General features: G+C 41.0%; 2 protein-coding genes and 1 long non-coding RNA gene across 5 annotated transcripts in view; 1 reads left to right on the top strand and 2 right to left on the bottom strand.

Annotated features, from left to right (window-relative positions):
- Positions 1-11,385, bottom strand: part of CSE1L (chromosome segregation 1 like) — a 24,820-nt gene extending 13,435 nt beyond the window's left edge. Inside the window, exons 1-10 of one of the 2 annotated variants that reach the window (XM_065691717.1) lie at positions 11,268-11,385; positions 8,419-8,514; positions 7,951-8,093; positions 4,360-4,461; positions 3,837-3,982; positions 3,441-3,531; positions 3,094-3,201; positions 2,104-2,196; positions 673-840; positions 449-578 (exon numbers count right to left, since the gene is read on the bottom strand). In XM_065691717.1, coding sequence (XP_065547789.1) covers positions 449-578; positions 673-840; positions 2,104-2,196; positions 3,094-3,201; positions 3,441-3,531; positions 3,837-3,982; positions 4,360-4,461; positions 7,951-8,093; positions 8,419-8,503 — 1,066 coding nt within the window. In that variant the 5' untranslated portion in view covers positions 8,504-8,514; positions 11,268-11,385. Of the gene's footprint in view, positions 1-448; positions 579-672; positions 841-2,103; positions 2,197-3,093; positions 3,202-3,440; positions 3,532-3,836; positions 3,983-4,359; positions 4,462-7,950; positions 8,094-8,418; positions 8,515-10,866; positions 10,989-11,267 lie in introns of those variants that run through there. The other variant, XM_065691718.1, reaches the window with a different exon arrangement.
- Positions 11,105-17,239, top strand: LOC136020555 (uncharacterized). The gene is made up of 2 exons (XR_010615408.1): positions 11,105-11,569; positions 15,067-17,239. It is a non-coding gene; the product is annotated as an uncharacterized LOC136020555 (long non-coding RNA).
- The window catches only part of ARFGEF2 (ADP ribosylation factor guanine nucleotide exchange factor 2), a 36,410-nt gene continuing 30,985 nt past the window's right edge, over positions 11,815-17,239 (bottom strand). For both annotated transcript variants that reach the window (XM_065691715.1, XM_065691716.1), the window contains exons 38-39: positions 16,952-17,069; positions 11,815-15,372 (exon numbers count right to left, since the gene is read on the bottom strand). In XM_065691715.1, the coding sequence (XP_065547787.1) occupies positions 15,196-15,372; positions 16,952-17,069 (295 nt within the window). In that variant the 3' untranslated portion in view covers positions 11,815-15,195. The remainder of the gene's footprint in view (positions 15,373-16,951; positions 17,070-17,239) is intronic.

Below are 17,239 nucleotides of genomic sequence, written 5' to 3'. Positions count from 1 at the left end.
CACAAAGTGTACTTAAAGACGATTCCTGGCTCAAAGACTTAAGAAAGAGGGAAGTTTCTATCACTGCAATGTATTTTCACTGCATTTTATATATTAGGATCAATGTGACCCCATCCAAGCTTGGATAAATAGATGTTACAATTTAGTAGGCTTAATATCCACACCTATTTATACTCCTTGATACAAATGTTAAGCATGAAAAGTTATTAGTGGTACACAACCTACATTTCCTACACTAGCATCTCAAACCGAAAAGTAAGACAAAAAAATTACTAGATATATTCACACAATTCTACTTAGGACAGCAGTAAGTTACAGAAACTTGGTTTTGAATCTAATACTAAAGTACACAAGAGGTAATCCTCAGTTCTTAGTCCAGCAAAGCAACATATCATAATTGCAGTTAGGTACTATTGTGTCTTTGAAAACTTAAGTCTCAAACAGTTACCTCTAAATTCCATATTGGGAACAATAACTTTTTCACAGATGCTTGTCAATGTATTCTGGTCTTCAAACAAATGCTTATAATGGGGTCTCTCACAAACAGAGGCCAGAAACTGGATTGCATTACTAACCAGCTAGAACGACACAAACAGAACATACAGTTTTAGCATGTCTGACCAACTTATAATTCACTATTAGACTTAACAAAATCAGTTTACAACAACTTACCAAATCATATTTCACTTCCTGGCCTGTTGTGACTAACAGATTCCAGATTGCTGTCACAAAACGTGGCAGGTAGGGCTGGAATTCTTCATCGTATTTTTGGGCATACAGAGCAGCATTATCACAAATTTGTGATTTCAAGAGCTCCAGTAATCCAGCTTCCTCTTCATCCTCACAAAAAACAAAACTAACAACTTAAAACATCCAAAATTTAACTCAACATAAAAGTATAGACATATCTGAAGGAAGTATTTATGCTATTAATTTAGCTTGTTCTAAATGGGTGAAAGAAATCCCTCTCACGTCCCTTCAATTACAGTATTTTGCTGAAGTATACTGGAACTACACTGCAAGTTATAAATCATCCCTACATTTCTAATGAAAGTACTATGCACTTTAAATCATTTAGACCTGATACAGTTTGACATGAAATTAATTTACAAATCTAACAGGGAAAAAAGACAACACAAGGCACTGAAAACAATATGCTTAGAAGACATTGTATCTTGCTACTTCAAAAGGGAGTAGTTGTAAAAGTAGTCCCATTCCCCATACCAGCACAAATGGTCATGGAACCACAAAGAAAAGTGAATTGGGAAACTGAGCTGGAATTAAAACAAACAAAACCCCAACCAACCAAACACTGCCCCAGTTCTGTCTCCACCCAGTCCCCACTTTTCAATTTTAATGCCTACCACTTCCTGACTCAGTTCAGCACACAGCTGCATAAATGCCTGTGCTGGGAAATAGCCCACAGACACAAGAGTAAAGAGCAGCAAAGCTTCTCTCAGCAGCAGCATTAGACTGAAACAACTGTGAAACTCTAGCACAGAATACACTTAACACTCCTTATGTAAAGAGGCTTATAGATTTGATTTGTCTCCACCACGTGGCAAACTATTTTACTGCATCTCGAAGACATTTAAAATGGAGAGAGCTTGCACAAAATTCATTTGAGCTTTGATGACCTGGTATCATCTTTCACATGTAAAATTACTATTTCTTGTAACTAGACAAAATGCTAAACTGAAGTGCTTAAGGATGCCATGCCTTCTATGTTCAACTGTTTCAAGTTAAAGATACCCTGGTTTTCTAAAACAGTGCATTGAAAAGCCTGAAACACACAGAAAACCAGAGAGTACTCTGACTCTAAAGGCCACGTTACTCCAGCAGAAGTCCCTTAAAGAATCTACTCATTGATGAGCATCTGTAATTTGCTTTCCATGCACAGCTGGGTATACCTGTAACTGAGATACAGCTTCAAGAACTGGACCTCTAATTTAGACAATGCAACTCCTCTTAAACCCCATCTCCTTATCATCATTCTATTCCTTTGTTTACCCAGCAAAGGAAACATTGCATTGTTCAGAGTTAGACCTAAGTTCTCCCTCTGTACTACACAGATGCAAACCAGGAGGTTTATGCAGTACTTACTTCAGTCTGCAAAAGTTTATTATCTAAAGTTAAGAGACTGTGAAAATTTGTCATCCACGTTTCCATGTTATCTTCAAAGAACTCAGGAAGATCCTGTGAAGGAAAAGCATAAATCTAGATTTTAATTTCTGCTTGCATCGCTTAGATAACACACCTACATTGTAAGTAGTATGTATCCACCTTATAATCTAATGAAAGACCACAAAGTGTGGAAAACAGCCTGCAAAACAAAACACTTCTCCCTCTCCTCCCAAATGAAATCCCTCCAGATAAAGGCTTTGGAATAGTTTTTCCAAATAAACTAGTTGCTCAAACCCTATACAGCCTACAGCTTTGTAAAGAAAGAACATTATTGCTTCTTACTCTCAGAACAAGAAAGCACAAGCCTCCCTTTTAATTCCAGCTTGCTCTTTTGTCCAATATGGAAAAAAAGCCCAAGCAATCAAGGCACTTCACAGACTCATGTTGAGACACTAAAAATATGTCACCTCAAAGTAGCTTTTTAGCATTTTTTATATAGTGCATTTGTTTAATAATGTTAGAAATTAACACCCAGTTTCAAAACAAAAAAACCTACACTGCTACCAGAATTACTCGCTGTTACAGTGGTACAGAGCTACAAGCTTTTAACTGACTTTCATCTACATGCCTGAGTTCATGTCAGTATAGACATAGGTATTAAGGAGGACAGCGAGTACAAACTCAGACATTTGACTTCTTTCATAGCTGATACTCTTGAGAACTACCTGGACAACACCTCCTTGCTACGACCCCAGCTTAGACTCCTTGAACTTTTTAGACAGGGCCAAGCTGATGTGTTAACTAACCCCATCCTTACTGTGGCTTTACTCCAGCATTGATGCAGACTGTCAACTATTATTTTTGTCATAAAGCATGGCCTTAAGAGCTGCCCCAAATTGATCCTATAAATAAGAGCATAACAGCTTCACGAGATCAAAGCAGAACTATTAGAAGAACAAGGAGATTCACCTGAAAATTTAAACTGTAGAACAGCTTCGCAATTAGAATGAGGGAAGAAAAGAGAACCTTCAAAGCACTAGCATCATTTGCATGTGTGCTGCAAAGTTCAATAGTTGCCTGGAAAAAGACATAAGATTCAGTCATGTAATACACACAGACCACATTGGCAAGTACGCTGAAAAGTCATGTAACTTTATTCCTTTTTTAAACCAGAAAATAGAGTTCCTTTTCCTCCCCTTTAGTTCGAACCCCATTAAAGTTTCAAAGCAATTATTCCTAAGTTTTCATTTTACAGCATTCACAATAAGCATTTCAAAACTTTAAATTTGTTTTAGAAATGACTCAACAAGAAATACCTTAAAGAGATTTGTCAAGGGCAAAGCAAAGCCATCGAGGACAAGTTTGATCTCTGTCCATAATTCATTTGACTTAAATTCATGGCGGTACCTGAGAAGTGGAAGAGAAAATAGAATACAATCTTCACATTCATTACCAATTTAACTTGCATACAACTCAAGTGCTGGACCTTAAAACAAATACTGTCAAGTAAACAAGAACTAAACAACATAGCTCAAGGCCATGCCAGGTGTAAATTAAATAAGCATTTAAAGTCTTGTTAAAAAAACCCAGTAAGTACAAGCAGAGACCACAAGTGTAGACTTTGTAAAACTACAAAATTAAGTCTAAAGGTAAAAATTTAGAGTTGAACAGCAATTTTACAATCCATATACTAACTCCCTTATTTCCAATACCTTTTAAATAAAGAGTGAGCAGTGCGCAGGACCCCATTGATGACATAGAAATCTCCACTTTGAAAGCGATTCACCATTTCTGTCAGCAAGTCTGGCCATTTCTGAGGAAAGTCTTCCCGACCAATAATACTAATAGCATCACTTAACTGGAAAGGAAACAACCATTACATGATATAAATAGCGGGTTCCTCACAGCTATGTAAGATGTTGCAAATATCTGGGAAAATACTTGTTATTGTCAGATTCAAAAATCATTGTGTTAAATACCTACTACTCTTCACCACAAAAAAATGTCACATTATATTTAGCTGCCTAATGCTAGAATTTAGCTATAATATTTTAATTGCCTTTTTAAAAATAAAATTAAAGCAGGTAGAAGTAGCTATAACAATATACTCCAAGTTATTTGGACCAGGATGACCTTGTTGGTAGGAGAACTGAGCTCTGCTAATAACCAGAGCCTCTAGACATGCTTAAAATACTCCAAAAGCCTCATGAACACAACCAGGAATTGACGTATTACCTGCTTTTGAATTTGTTCTGGGCTGCTAAGCATCAAGGGCACTATGTTGGCTTTAATGGCTATCCTGTCTGATTCGCATATTTTGTTCGGTTCATCCTCAACCTGAAATTAAACCAGTAATTAAGTCAGTAAACTCCAGGCAACAAGTGAATATCATCATTTCAGAAACCAACTGCTCATACTGATTTACGTAACTATAAGATTGTTAAAGAGAGTAATAAGACCTGTTTAAAATACTGCCTATAGTGAATCTGTAACAGTAACACCTGAAAAAAGCTGGAATTAAATCCCTCTGTAAACTTTGAACTAGTTATTTCTCCTTCTCTAATAGAAAATTTTCAAATCAGCAATTCAGCAGTAGCAAGGGTGGGTGCATTTGCCAATAATATACATGTTTAACCAACAGTCTCCTCTTCCACCACAAAAATCACACTTCTGTCCTCACTTCTGCTGACATTGAAGATCTATTTTGTGCTAGCTGCCTCAAGCCATACTTTTTAGAAACTGTACATGAAGATGCAAGTTACACAATCAAAATCATAACATTGACTTTAAGAGTTATCCAATCAAAGTATCAATCAGGCAGTAGTGCCAAGCAGTAGTAAATCACAATCTCGACTAGAGACATACAATACAGAGGCTTGTCACCAACCAGTGACAGCCATGACAGTCATACTACTTGTGATGACAGCACTGAAGTTTAGAAACCTCGTAATTACCCAGCAATTAAAATAGGTCAGCACCTCCAGAGAGCAATTCAATGACCTTTAGATGCCATTATCCTTCTTCTCACCTCCCTTTCATCATCTTCCTGTAAACTTAAAAAATAATGTAGCAATTTCAAAATTTCCATTTATACTTTGGCTCTAACATCAGTCATACGTGATGTTCCTCAGGGCTCAGTGGTGGGGCCAGTTCTGTTTAATATCTTCATCAACGATGTCAATGAGGGGATCAAGGGCACCCTCAGTCAGTTTGCAGGCACCATGAAGCTGGGTAAGTGTCTATCTGCTGGAGGGCAGGAAGGCTGTGCAGAGGGATCTGGACAGGCTGGAGCCATGGGCCAAGGCCAATGGTATGAGGCTCAACAAGGCTCAGTGCTGGGTCCTGCACTTGGGTCACAACAATGCCATGGAATGCTCCAGGCTTGGGAAGAGTGGCTGGAAAGCTGCCCAGTAGAAAAGGACCTGGAGATGCTGGTCAACAGTCAGCTAAATATGACCCACCTTGTGCCCAGGTGGCCAAGAAAGCCAACAGCATCCTGGCCTGTATCAGCAATAGTGTGGCCAGCAGGACTATAAAAGAGACTGCCCCCCCGTAGTCAGGACTGGTGAAGCTACACCTTAGATACTGTGTTCAGTTTGAGACCCCTCACTATGAGAAAGACATTAAGGTGCTGGAGCATGTCAAGAGAAGGGGAATGAAGCTGGTGAAGGGTCTTGAGCACAGATCTCATAAGGAGTGACTGAGTGAACTGGGGTTGTTGAACCTGGAGAATATGAGGCTGAGGAGACCTTGCTCTCTACACCTACAACTTCCTTTCAGCTAACAAGGTGGGAGTCAGTCTCTTCTCCCAAGTAACAAGTGATAGGACAAGAGGAGATGGCCTCAAGTTGCACCGGGGGAGGTTTAGATTGGACATTAGGAAAAATTTCTTTACTGAAAGGGTTGTCAATCATTGAACAGGCTGCCCAGGGAAGTGGTGGAGTCCCCATTCCTGGAGATATTTGAATTATGTGTACATATGGGACATGGTTTAGCAGTAGACTTGGCAGTGGCAGGTTAACAGTGGGACTCACTGATCTTAAAGGTTATATCCAACCTAAATGATTCTATGATTATATAAACAAGCAGTTATAAAAATAAGTCACAGAGAACTTGCTTTTCCTCTTCTATCACAACACGCTAATCAGAAGAATGTACAGAATAACTATATATACATTAAAAACTGCAAAAAGATGATGATCTTTAAAACCTAAGGTTTACAAGTTCATATCATATGAAAAGCAGTGGTAAGAGTACGAGGCAAGCTCCAAGCAGGGAGGCAGGGCTTACTGCTATGTATTCTGATAGATGGGGACAGAGAAAGCAGAGAGCTCGGCAACAGCAACTCCTACTCGAGTTATAGATGAGATTTTTCAAAGAAATGAGACCTTTTAACAGGACATGAGAGGCAGCACAGAGCTGAATGTTCTGTACATCCTTCAAAATAAATTTAAACAAAGCAAACTCTTTTCTCTTCCCAGAAATGCCCTGTCCCTCTGGCTCTCCACGCTTTACCAAACTGAAGCCCTTGAATAGAAGAGACCCTTTTACTTTCACTGGGCTTTGTATTAGTCAGGTTCGTGGCTGCTGAATTAAACCATGTGATGTAGGTAAGCCAGCCTTACAGCTGTATTTTATATTCATACTGCTGCTCATGAAATAAAAGCTTCAATTTTGGACAAAACAATGTGCTTGAAGCCACATAGTAATCATAACAGCCCTCTGGATGCACCTACTGCATAGCATATCCACCTACTTCAAAACAACATCTCATCCTGAATTACATCAGCAATCCATAAGAAGGAAGCCACTTACAGATTTTTCCATAACAGAACATTATTTCTACTTGCAATATAGTACAGATAAAGATGCAATCTGGGGGAAATGACTGAGAACACAGCATTACAGAAACAAAGTTCTAGAAATTTCATGCCAGACTGAACATGCTGATCTTATCAAACATCACCAGCTCTAGAACTGCTACAGCTTCATAATGTTAGTATGAGGGGTAGGGTAGAATCACACGCAAATCTGTAAGTAGGTACCAGCTAAGATGCAACGATGAAATACCAGTTTCCCCTATAGTAAAGCAACATTATACATTTGCTATTTTCCAGATTCAAAGGGTACTTTCAGTGAGACACAGCATAAACCGAATCAATTAAAACCTCTCATTGCTGAAGGAGCTGAGCTCTTAAACACAATACTTTCTACCACAAATTAGATTTCATGAATGTTAAAAGCTGAGCCAAAAACATTTCTGAACTCTTCATAACAAAGGACTAAAAAAGGACTAACCAGCAATACTTCTGTCTGATGTCTACAAATACTTCTAAGTGTTAAACTGGCAAGGCCACCAACATAAACTGCTCCACACTATTCTGTGCCCCAGAAGCTTTAACATGAAAGAGAAACTAGTATCATCACATTCAGCTGCAGGGCTGGCTTCAAATCTCTGTAACACCAGGACAATAGATACAGGCCAAATTGGCCAGCTCCTCTATACAGACACTTTACAATCATTTCAGTTTAAATAATATTACTTTTAAGTAAATGAGCTTTAAATATTCTGTTCTGCAAAATATGCATATAACAGAGAAAATTATTTGTTCACCATTTTATCACCCAGCTCTAGCTCTTTTTAATAAAATGGACTCCAAAAGTTCAGGTTTTAGTGCCTCGCCAGTAAATTACACCTTGTGTTTGCTCTCTGAATGATCTAATGTCTTTCAGAGTACAGACATTCTTCAAGGTTACTGTAGAATATCTTATTGTACCTTAAAAGGATTATTAAATCTTAGCACAACTATTCACTAGGATACCTACAATTCTCCAGTTCCTTTTAATATAATTCTTGAACGTTACAGATGCACAGACTTTGATGACATTTTCCTGTGATTTCTCCAGCAGCGTTAAGAGTAACAATGGATAATTCTGGTTTCCTTCAACTGACTCAAGAAACTTTTCCGCTGTAAGAGAATATATGAAGGTTAGCAAAAGCTGGACTGACTTTAATGACTCCTCAAGTGTCCACTTAAAACAATCAACACATGAACTCTTCCCAGAGTTTCAGAAGAACAGAAACACAGAGCAAGTCTGACAAAAGGCACTGTACCTTCTTCACTAATAATCTCTTCATAATGCTTCTGCTATTAACAAAAGCTCTCAGTTCAAAGCAGGATGTGGAAATATTGCCTCCCCGCCATTTTTAGAGGTCATAACCTGGTAGAAGTAAACCTTGGAAGAGCCAAAAAGAGACCAAACCTTTTTTGGTCAGTCATGAGAATCACTTACCAGGACGCCTTATAGCAGGATCTGGATCTAGTGTTTTCTTTAGATACTCAGTTAAAGTCTGTAAATTGGCATCACTCAGCTCCATTTTGGCAGAACCTAAAACCCACAAGTAGTTTAGTTATAAACACAGATCAGGAAATTTATCCTATTAGATACATATATGTAGAATGAGATTCTGCAGAAGGAACATATCAGCTCTTTCTGACCACACCTCATAAATCATGGCCCTATCTTCCCTACTTCACGCAATGAAACAAGTTGCCACGCACCAAGCACAGAACACATTCTATTTCTTCAATGACAAGGAACTGTTATTTTCTAGTTTACTGAAACCAAACTCCTAGAACAGAATCACAAATACAGCAAACCATGAACCAGGTACAGCCAAAAGATGATCTCTTGCCCTTTCAGAACAAGAGTTTGTGTTTGCTTTTGAGAACTACTCTCAGCCCTAAAATCACATTCTTGGTTGAAAAAGTGGAATAGTCCTGCCCTACATAATCATAAATAGAACAACTCAAAGTGCATTGGAGAGTCAAGGCTTGCTTAAAATTAAATATTCTTTATTAATGAAAACACTTAACAGAAAATTATTTTTTTATACAGAGACAAAAGACTGCAAAGCCAGAGGGTTTGTCCACCCTCTGAAATTACCTGAGAGGAAGGCGGCAGTTAATTTAAACTGCAATACCTATTACAGAGTAACTCTGTGCAATAAGTCTAAATTACTCCTCTCTAGTAACCCTCCCACACATACTCTCACACTAACCTCAGTGATCTATTTACTTCACAGCTTTAATTGGAATAATTAAACTTACAGTAACACTAAACCAGCAGCAAGACATGCTTTAATAGACATGCTCAGGATACCCTCATCAATCTGCCCACCTTTCTTAGCACCAGCAGTTCAGTTCACTCTCTACAGAAGAAATGAGGAAACAAAGATTTCCATTTTTAATCTGGAGTTTCTAATTAGCAAAATAGAGTGAAGTTTGCCCGTCTCATTTTCAATTTGTTTTATGTTGATTATCAGTGCAATATATACAGTTTCTATTTAAGCGTGCCTGCAAAGGCAGTGGGCTTTAATGGCAATTTTCGTTTGAACGATGCCTTCTGTATCAGTAAAAGACACAGCAGCAATACCCTCAAATTAACTGAATGTTAAAGGAGCAATCCAGATCCCAACGTATTTTGCTATAAGTCAAAAATCTACCTAAAGAGTCTTGTCCCCATGTTTCACTCCCTTCACCTTTTGGTGGTTTACTTGTCTGCAGTCCCATTCACCAAGTCACACCAAGCAATAAGACCCCAATAAAATTCAGCACCAATAACAGCTGGCTCATTTGTTTTACAAAACGGCCTCATGCATCACTACTATGATGCTGAAACGAATACTTAAATCTTTCATAGTTAAAACCAAGTAAGTTATCTGCTCCAGGGAAGTCTGTCCAGCTGAGGTGCAAACCTATGCAGAAATCCTTTATGGAGACTAATCTTGACTCAAATGGGAAACCAAACTGAAGGAGACGACAGCCCTGAATAGCCTTTCACAAATACCTCATGCACGTGCAACCCAGGTGGCCCATGTGAGAAACCTATACCTGCAGCTGAGCGTGAGATCACTCTGAAAGCCAAATGTGGGATTTGAATCCATCTCTCAACCCTTCACACAAGGTGACAAGTATTTTCACCTGCTCTCTACTTGTTCCCATTTCCTTTGCTTTCTCTAACTGTTCTCTTATCTGGTCTGGTTTCCACTACAAAAGCCTGGTGGCACTTGCCCGAGCGATCAATGCTTTTTCCTACGTTGTGACATACAACTCCCAAGAAGGCCACAGGAAATAAGAGTATCTTCAGACCGCCCCTCCAGAAGAAAACCCATAAAATGTGCTTAATGCATTAACTCCTTCAGACACATTACTGACAGACCACCTACGGAAAATAAAACCCCCCAAAGCCCGGCTATGCTCCACACCTTGTGATCAACTCCAGACAACTCTGTTCTTGCATTCACTCATCACAGCACCCGCCAAACACCCTCTACGTGCCTGAGGACGCTCGTGCTCCAGATTTAGTGGGGACGGTTCTCTCTACACTGCACTGAGGATCATTACGCTCACTTTCCACTCCACCACACAGCAGGGCCCAGGGACCCACCACTCCCCCGCCACTGCCCGCTCTCGCCGCTCCCTCGAAGGGAAGCGAGGCCACTGCGAGGCGGGGCGGCAGCCCGGGACAGAGCGCCGAGAGGAGCCCTGCAGGCCTGGCCTCAGCCCGGCTGCCCGGCCCCAGCTCCCCACGGGGCGGCCCATCCCCTCCCCCGCCGCCTCAGCCCCGCGCTCGCCCGGCCTGAAGCCGCCAGGCGCTCTACCCGACGGACGCAGCCACTCGTCCCGCCCGCCCGTCCGCCTCCAGACTGCGCCTGCCCCGCGGCGGCGCTTGCGCTACCTCACGCGGTGCCGGCGGGCCGAGGGACAGCCCTGCCCGTCCGCTCGCAGCCGGGCCGGGCACAACGCGGGCTGCGGGCTCCGCCGGGGGAGCCCCAAGCACCACCGACCGCCCTCAGCCTAACTTGCTCCCCTCCCCCTCCCCACCGCCCCCAGACTGGCAGCAGCGAGAGCCAATGAGAAGAGCAAACAGCTCAGGGCCAGAGGCCGCGGACCAATCGCGATCTGAGGGAGGCGGGCCGAAGCACCCCAGCATGGTGAGCTGCACCTCTCGCTGCGCCGCGGGCCCAGCGCCCGAGCCCAGCGCGGAGCGGAGCGGTTGCCGGCCGCGGGCCGTGCGGGCCGCCACGCTGCGAGGCAGCCCCTCTGCCAGCATCGCCGGTCGGCGCGGCTCGGCCTCACCTGGCGACTCCCCCCGGCGCTGGCGGCGGCGGCTCGAAGAGCTCCGGCTGCGCTTCACATTCAAACCGCGGTGAGAGGGCGCGGCGGCGGCACCGTGACCGCATCACGCAGGGCGGCTACACCGCGGCGCCGCCGGACCAATCAGCGGGCTCTCCTTCCGTGACGCATTCCGCTGTGAGCCAATCCTTGCCTTCCTCCCCGCTACCAATGGCCAGACTCTTCCCACAAGGCCCCAGGGCGCCCCTCGGAGCCGCTGGGCCTGCACCGGGACGGGCTCGGGGCTGCGGCGGGATCGTGCCGGGGTACGAAGAGGGGCCGCGGCCGGAGGGACCGGGCTGGGGCGGGCAGAAAGGGGGGAAGGCCGAAGGGCGGGGGCTTACTCGTTAAGAAAGGGGACATGGCCCCGAGGGAGAGGACGGCGGGTGAGGCGTGCTTAAAAAACACCCCAGAACACAACGGGAAACAAACCCTAAACGTGAGAGGCCCGCGGTCGAAGAGGAGGCTGCAGGCTCGCTGCCCTTCTAATAAACTACATGAAAAAACGAGCAACACTTCTTAAAACTTTATTGATTTACCACTTGATTAAAGCATGGAATATTATAACAGTATTATACACAGTATTTTCATGTAAAAAACTTTACATAGTTTTTTTTCATATTATATAATTTTGTTATTCTCTCAAAAATGTATACATCCATTGGCAAGGAATACTCCTTAAGTTACTCATATTAAATGCACTTAATACAGAAATCTTCAAAAAAAAAAAACAAAAGACATTGGGATTTTAAATATGTGAAGACATACATTTTACACAGAAAGAAAGGTGCTGAACAAATGGAATTTACATACTAAAGGGAGCTGCAGTTCTGACAGAAAAAGCTTAGTTCTACTTCAGACTGAAAGTTAGTATTTTTAATCTTTCTCATTCTTCATAGTAAGACTGAGCTAGAGGTTGGGGGGTGTTTGCCTGTATTAGTGAACATGGGTTTAGATGGTTCTGGTGATACAAGACGGATAAACAGCTGTAACTATTTTGTTGTACTGTAAGACACAATAGAGTCGACATGAACAGGAGTTTTTGAGGTTTCCTCAGCATCCACCCCCTGCCTAACTACATCCTAGAGGGTTCCAAACAAGATTAATAAACAAAGATCATGCAGTCTCCCTATCTATACCACTGCAGGTAAATCAGTTTATGTTTTCACTTGTTGTGTAACACTACTTCAGAAGTCTAAGCAGTTACTTTTTTTACTCCATGTATTGCACTGATGCCTCTGTCTGCACTGGGCTGTGCTGACACAGAACCCTGCTCTCACTCACAATCCTAGTAAAGCTAATTAAACCACTACAGGCAGATAGAATCTACATCAGCAGAGTCAGGACAAGATCTGGAGCAGCCGTGAGAGTTTTGGCTCAGCAGTTTTAGCTTCATTCAGGTGTCTATGGGTTATGTTGTTTCTGATTGCATAAGGGAAACCAAACAACTGATGTGAACACAACCATCTTGGGTTATCACACTTAACAAACCATTCTTATTGCTTTAGCATGTACAATAAATTCCAGACAATTGAGAGGATTAAGGCTGTTACAATCCAGTTGCATTCCAGTCCCTTCTCCTTTATGCATTACAGTTCAGGAAGTTTTGATGTCACGCACCTAATTTCAGCAGTTTATAAATGGTATAAATACAACAAAAGCTTTACTCAAGTAAAAGAACATTCTCAGAACTAAGGCTGAAGGCAAGGATTGATTAAACACCCTTAGTCTACATGCAGAGATGGAACATATGTTGCACATTACAGTAAAGAAAGCCCACAATGCAACTAATCTAATCTGAAAATTGAGAGACTTGTTTCAAGGCATGAGTTGTAAGGCTTTCAAAACTGTAAGATGCACAAAAAGCATGCAACGTCAGAAGTTTGTCTGGATAGGAGACAGGGGTATACAATGAAGCAGTGACACATTCAAACGCTGACAAAGTTTCAGATACTTTCTTCAGGACTATCTAGGACCAAAAGAAAAGGAATAGCCTATTCTTACAGATTTAAATAGAATTAAAATAAATGCTTTTACTGTAATGGATGAAGTGACATTACCATGGAATGAACAACTATACTTAAATGCAACACAAAAGAACATTTCAAAAGCAGCAAAGTTAAATATCAGCATTGCTTTTTTTTTTTTTCAGTCTCTTCCTATTGTAAAATATAGCCATATATCCCTTTTACTAAATATTAGTGTATAGATTTAATCTAATGGATATTTAAAAGTTAAAGAACTACAACCACCATTTATTTTTCTTTGGTTAAAAAATAAAAATGTGAAAGCCTTATCACTACTATTGACTGCAAATCCATTCCCAAACAATGCTTAGGTAGAACAACCCAGTTTACTGCAGAGCACCATATGAACCCTTTGGAAACAGCTAACAGAATAAGAGGAAGGAAAGAAAAAAATTCTAACAGCTCTGAGAGTGAAATAGCCCCAGACAACCTCAACTAAGGCCACCCTACCAGGAAACTCAAAAGGCAAAATAATAAGTTAATACCATTCAAGTAGGTTGGTTGGTTTGTTTGGTTTTGAAATACTGTTATATTTTAGGTTTGTACTATGGATAGAACAGCGGTTAATATTTAACACGTTTGTGTGCCTTACTACAGCCAGTACTGCTCCCATCCTACCACTCTTCCAGTTCAGAAAAGTCTTAAAACTTGGCAATATATTATTTCAAATGACAGACCTCAGTCCTGCAGTGCTTCAGGTGTAAACTGGCATTCTGTCACGGCAAGAGTTGACACAGAAAACGGGTGCATTTCAGAGAAAGAAAGAGAAATCTCTTGGGTAGACAAAGCTCCTTCACAGATGCCATCAAAACACAGAAACATATTTGTAACTCTTACAGTACATGGGTGAACTGGTTTAGTTTTGCAAGAGCAGTTTTGTGAGAATTCAATTTTTTTTAGCTCACAATAGGAACTAACAGTTGAGAACAAAACTCATTTACACAAAAAGACAAATCAGAACTTACAAATCTGCAGTAGAGGCAGAACCTCATATGTATTAAGGACAGGACTTTCCAAACAGACAGTTACTACTAAATACACTGTACTCAAGTGTAAAAAACGTGGTTTTACTTGTTTTGAACCTTGTTTTTAATATTCCTGTATATGCTCTGTCCATGATCTGGCAATGTACAAAAGTAAAGGGAAAGTCTAAAAGTTGGTTTTGTTGACTCAAGACTAACAAGCTGAACAGGGTATTAAACTGTTCACTATTGTGTGCTCTGGATGTAAAACCTTCCATAAAACCTGAAGTAAGTCTTAGAAGATGAAGCACTGATACTAAAAAAGTTTTACAAGTGACTTTAACTAAACAGGAGGAAAACCCCTTCCCTAAGTATCCTACAGGCTGTCCACTTCAAACACCATTAACACACTGCCTTGTCTAGTCACGTACACACAAAGAAAAACTGAGAGTGATCTTAGGTGGTCGTCAGCCACTGCAGTATAGTTTATTATGAACACATGTGCTAACATCACAAGGCTATACAACTGTATTTGTTATTTCCAAGGGGCGTAATTTCTATTGAGGAACCCAGGTGATTCATCAGATTTAGCTGAGATGCAAGACTGAACAATTGATAAAAGACTAGAAGAGACAGACTAGATCATAAGGATGCCTAGCATTGAAACAAAGACTTTACATCTACTGTATTAATTCTGTAAGCAATAATTTAAATAAAACTGCTGATCGTTTTGTAGGATGGACAGAACAGGATTTTGTTTTTCCTCTTCCCCAGATGCAACTGGTAAGAGTAACTTGCTGCTGTACTGATGCACCAGGGTCCCGTTTTTCCCCCATCCACTTTAATCCATCTCTGGAACACAGCTTTATGTACAAACTGAAGTAACCTACCCTACACTTAGGGCTACCATGAAGGTAAGTTCATCCCAGTTGTCCGTATCTGCTCCTCTGTTATGCAGATTTTGAACACAACACCTATACGCAGGAAGAACTTCCGCAGCACAGCTCGAAGCTCAGGAATCAGGTCAAACTGCATGATTTCACACAAGTATGGATAATACGTTGAAGCATGTGCCTTAAACTACCAGAGATACAAAAAAAGAATGTTATTCTCTATTACTAGAGGGAAGCACAGATTTTTTTCTATGTACATGGCTATAGCAACTCATTAAAACACAAGTCCTCACCCAATCAAAGGCCCTCCTGGGTGGCCAAAGGGCCAGCAAGCGCACTGTCTGTTTTCTGCAGCAGCCTTAGCAGATGCCTACGGGAAACCACCCACTGAGCATGCACTTGGCACAACTTCCCTAAACAGAGTCAGACTGTTTTGTGGCTCAGGGCTTGCTCAGGCTGGAGGTGGTAGCAGGGACTGCTTGTAGAAACACCCACTTCTGGTGTTATTTTGTCCCATCTGCCTCTTTAAAATAGCTGCAGTATGTAAGAAAGCCTTCCACAGCAGAACCAGGGCATGAAGATGTATCTCCATTCTGTGTGTATTTGGGGTTTTTTTTGCCCTTCAGTAACTTGTTGTCTGCAGAACTCTCATTCACCATCTCTTTCAGTATAAGAATCATCAATCCTTTCTCTCTCTTCATGCTAATAGTGACTTTATGGGTGTCATTTTTATTTCTTTTCCAGGTAAATGATAACTGAGTAAAAGCCTAACCTACATACAGTTTCATGTATGTGAGCCAGTCTATATTCCTTTTTCCTGTTGAATTCTCTCAACCCTTTTCCAGCTCCATTACACCCTTTTGATACAGGGAATCAGAACTGCAAACAGTACTAAGGATGCAAATCTGTCATGACTTTATGCAATAAGAAATACATTTTGTCCCCTATCCTTCCCCAATAATGCTCAGTGTTAGTTACAGGGGAAGGTAATGGGACACTTTTCACCACAGAACTTTTTATAGTAAAAAGATACTGGGACTGTGTACTAAGGAATGGCCAAGCTAACATTTTACCTACAAATAGTTAAAACTATTCTCACAGCACACTGTAGCCACAATGCTATCACTGAATTGCTGCTCCATGGACAAGCCAAGCCACCACAAATATTAGTAAATTGCCATAAAATATTCCACACTTCACAAGAAAGATGTGAAATTACACACTGCAGTACAGGGCAAAAACCAAAAAGGAAAATACACTTGAAAAACATGGAGTATTGGAAAGTTAGAAAAACAAAACAACTTCCAGAAGTTTATCTGCACATCCTAATGTAGTGAATATTTGCATTCACCTTCTCCTCAAAAGGGCTGAGATCCTGAACCTTATTTTTTTGCCATCACTGTCAAGGAACCACAATTGAGTTTTATAGTGGTGAAATTTACCTCTACCCTTCTTGTGCAGCTGTAATGCAGCACAAGCCCACCCTCTATTGCACGCTCAATGTGCTTTTATACACAAGTCCTACAGTAATTCCATTAATGTTTCTATACGGCTGTGAATTTCATGGATGCAGTTTGACTTTTACAACGTAGAATGCTTGCAAAAAACAGAGATGTAACAACTGCTGTATTTCAAGGAATACATGTAATGTGAGTAAGCAAACTGGCCACCTTGCATTATGGATGATAATAAAGACTGAATTCAACAGAAACAGAAATGAAAAAATACCTGAATGCAAAGAGAACTGACTTCCAGCCTGCTCTTACCTTTTCATCACTGATTTTTAGTGTTTTGGTTAAAAGCAACAGGAGGAGATTGGTCCAAGCTTCTCTGTGGCTTTCTGAATTCACGGTAATAAAATACGCCAGGGCTTCACTGCATACACTGAGGAGACAACACAGTTCAAACAAGCCATAAAGAAAACACGTAAAAAGACTGTATAACACGTATTGTTTGTCCTCTCATAGTGTATTTTGTTTCCAAGCAAGATGCATTCTATGTGAAGTCTTCAATCACTTGCAACAACTTTAATTAAAAAATCTGTCTCAAATATA

This window comes from Lathamus discolor, chromosome 11, assembly GCF_037157495.1.
Source record: "Lathamus discolor isolate bLatDis1 chromosome 11, bLatDis1.hap1, whole genome shotgun sequence".
NCBI classification, from domain to species: Eukaryota; Metazoa; Chordata; class Aves; order Psittaciformes; family Psittacidae; genus Lathamus; species Lathamus discolor.
Note: the sequence above shows the minus strand (reverse complement) of the source record. Positions and strands in the feature narration are given on the sequence as shown.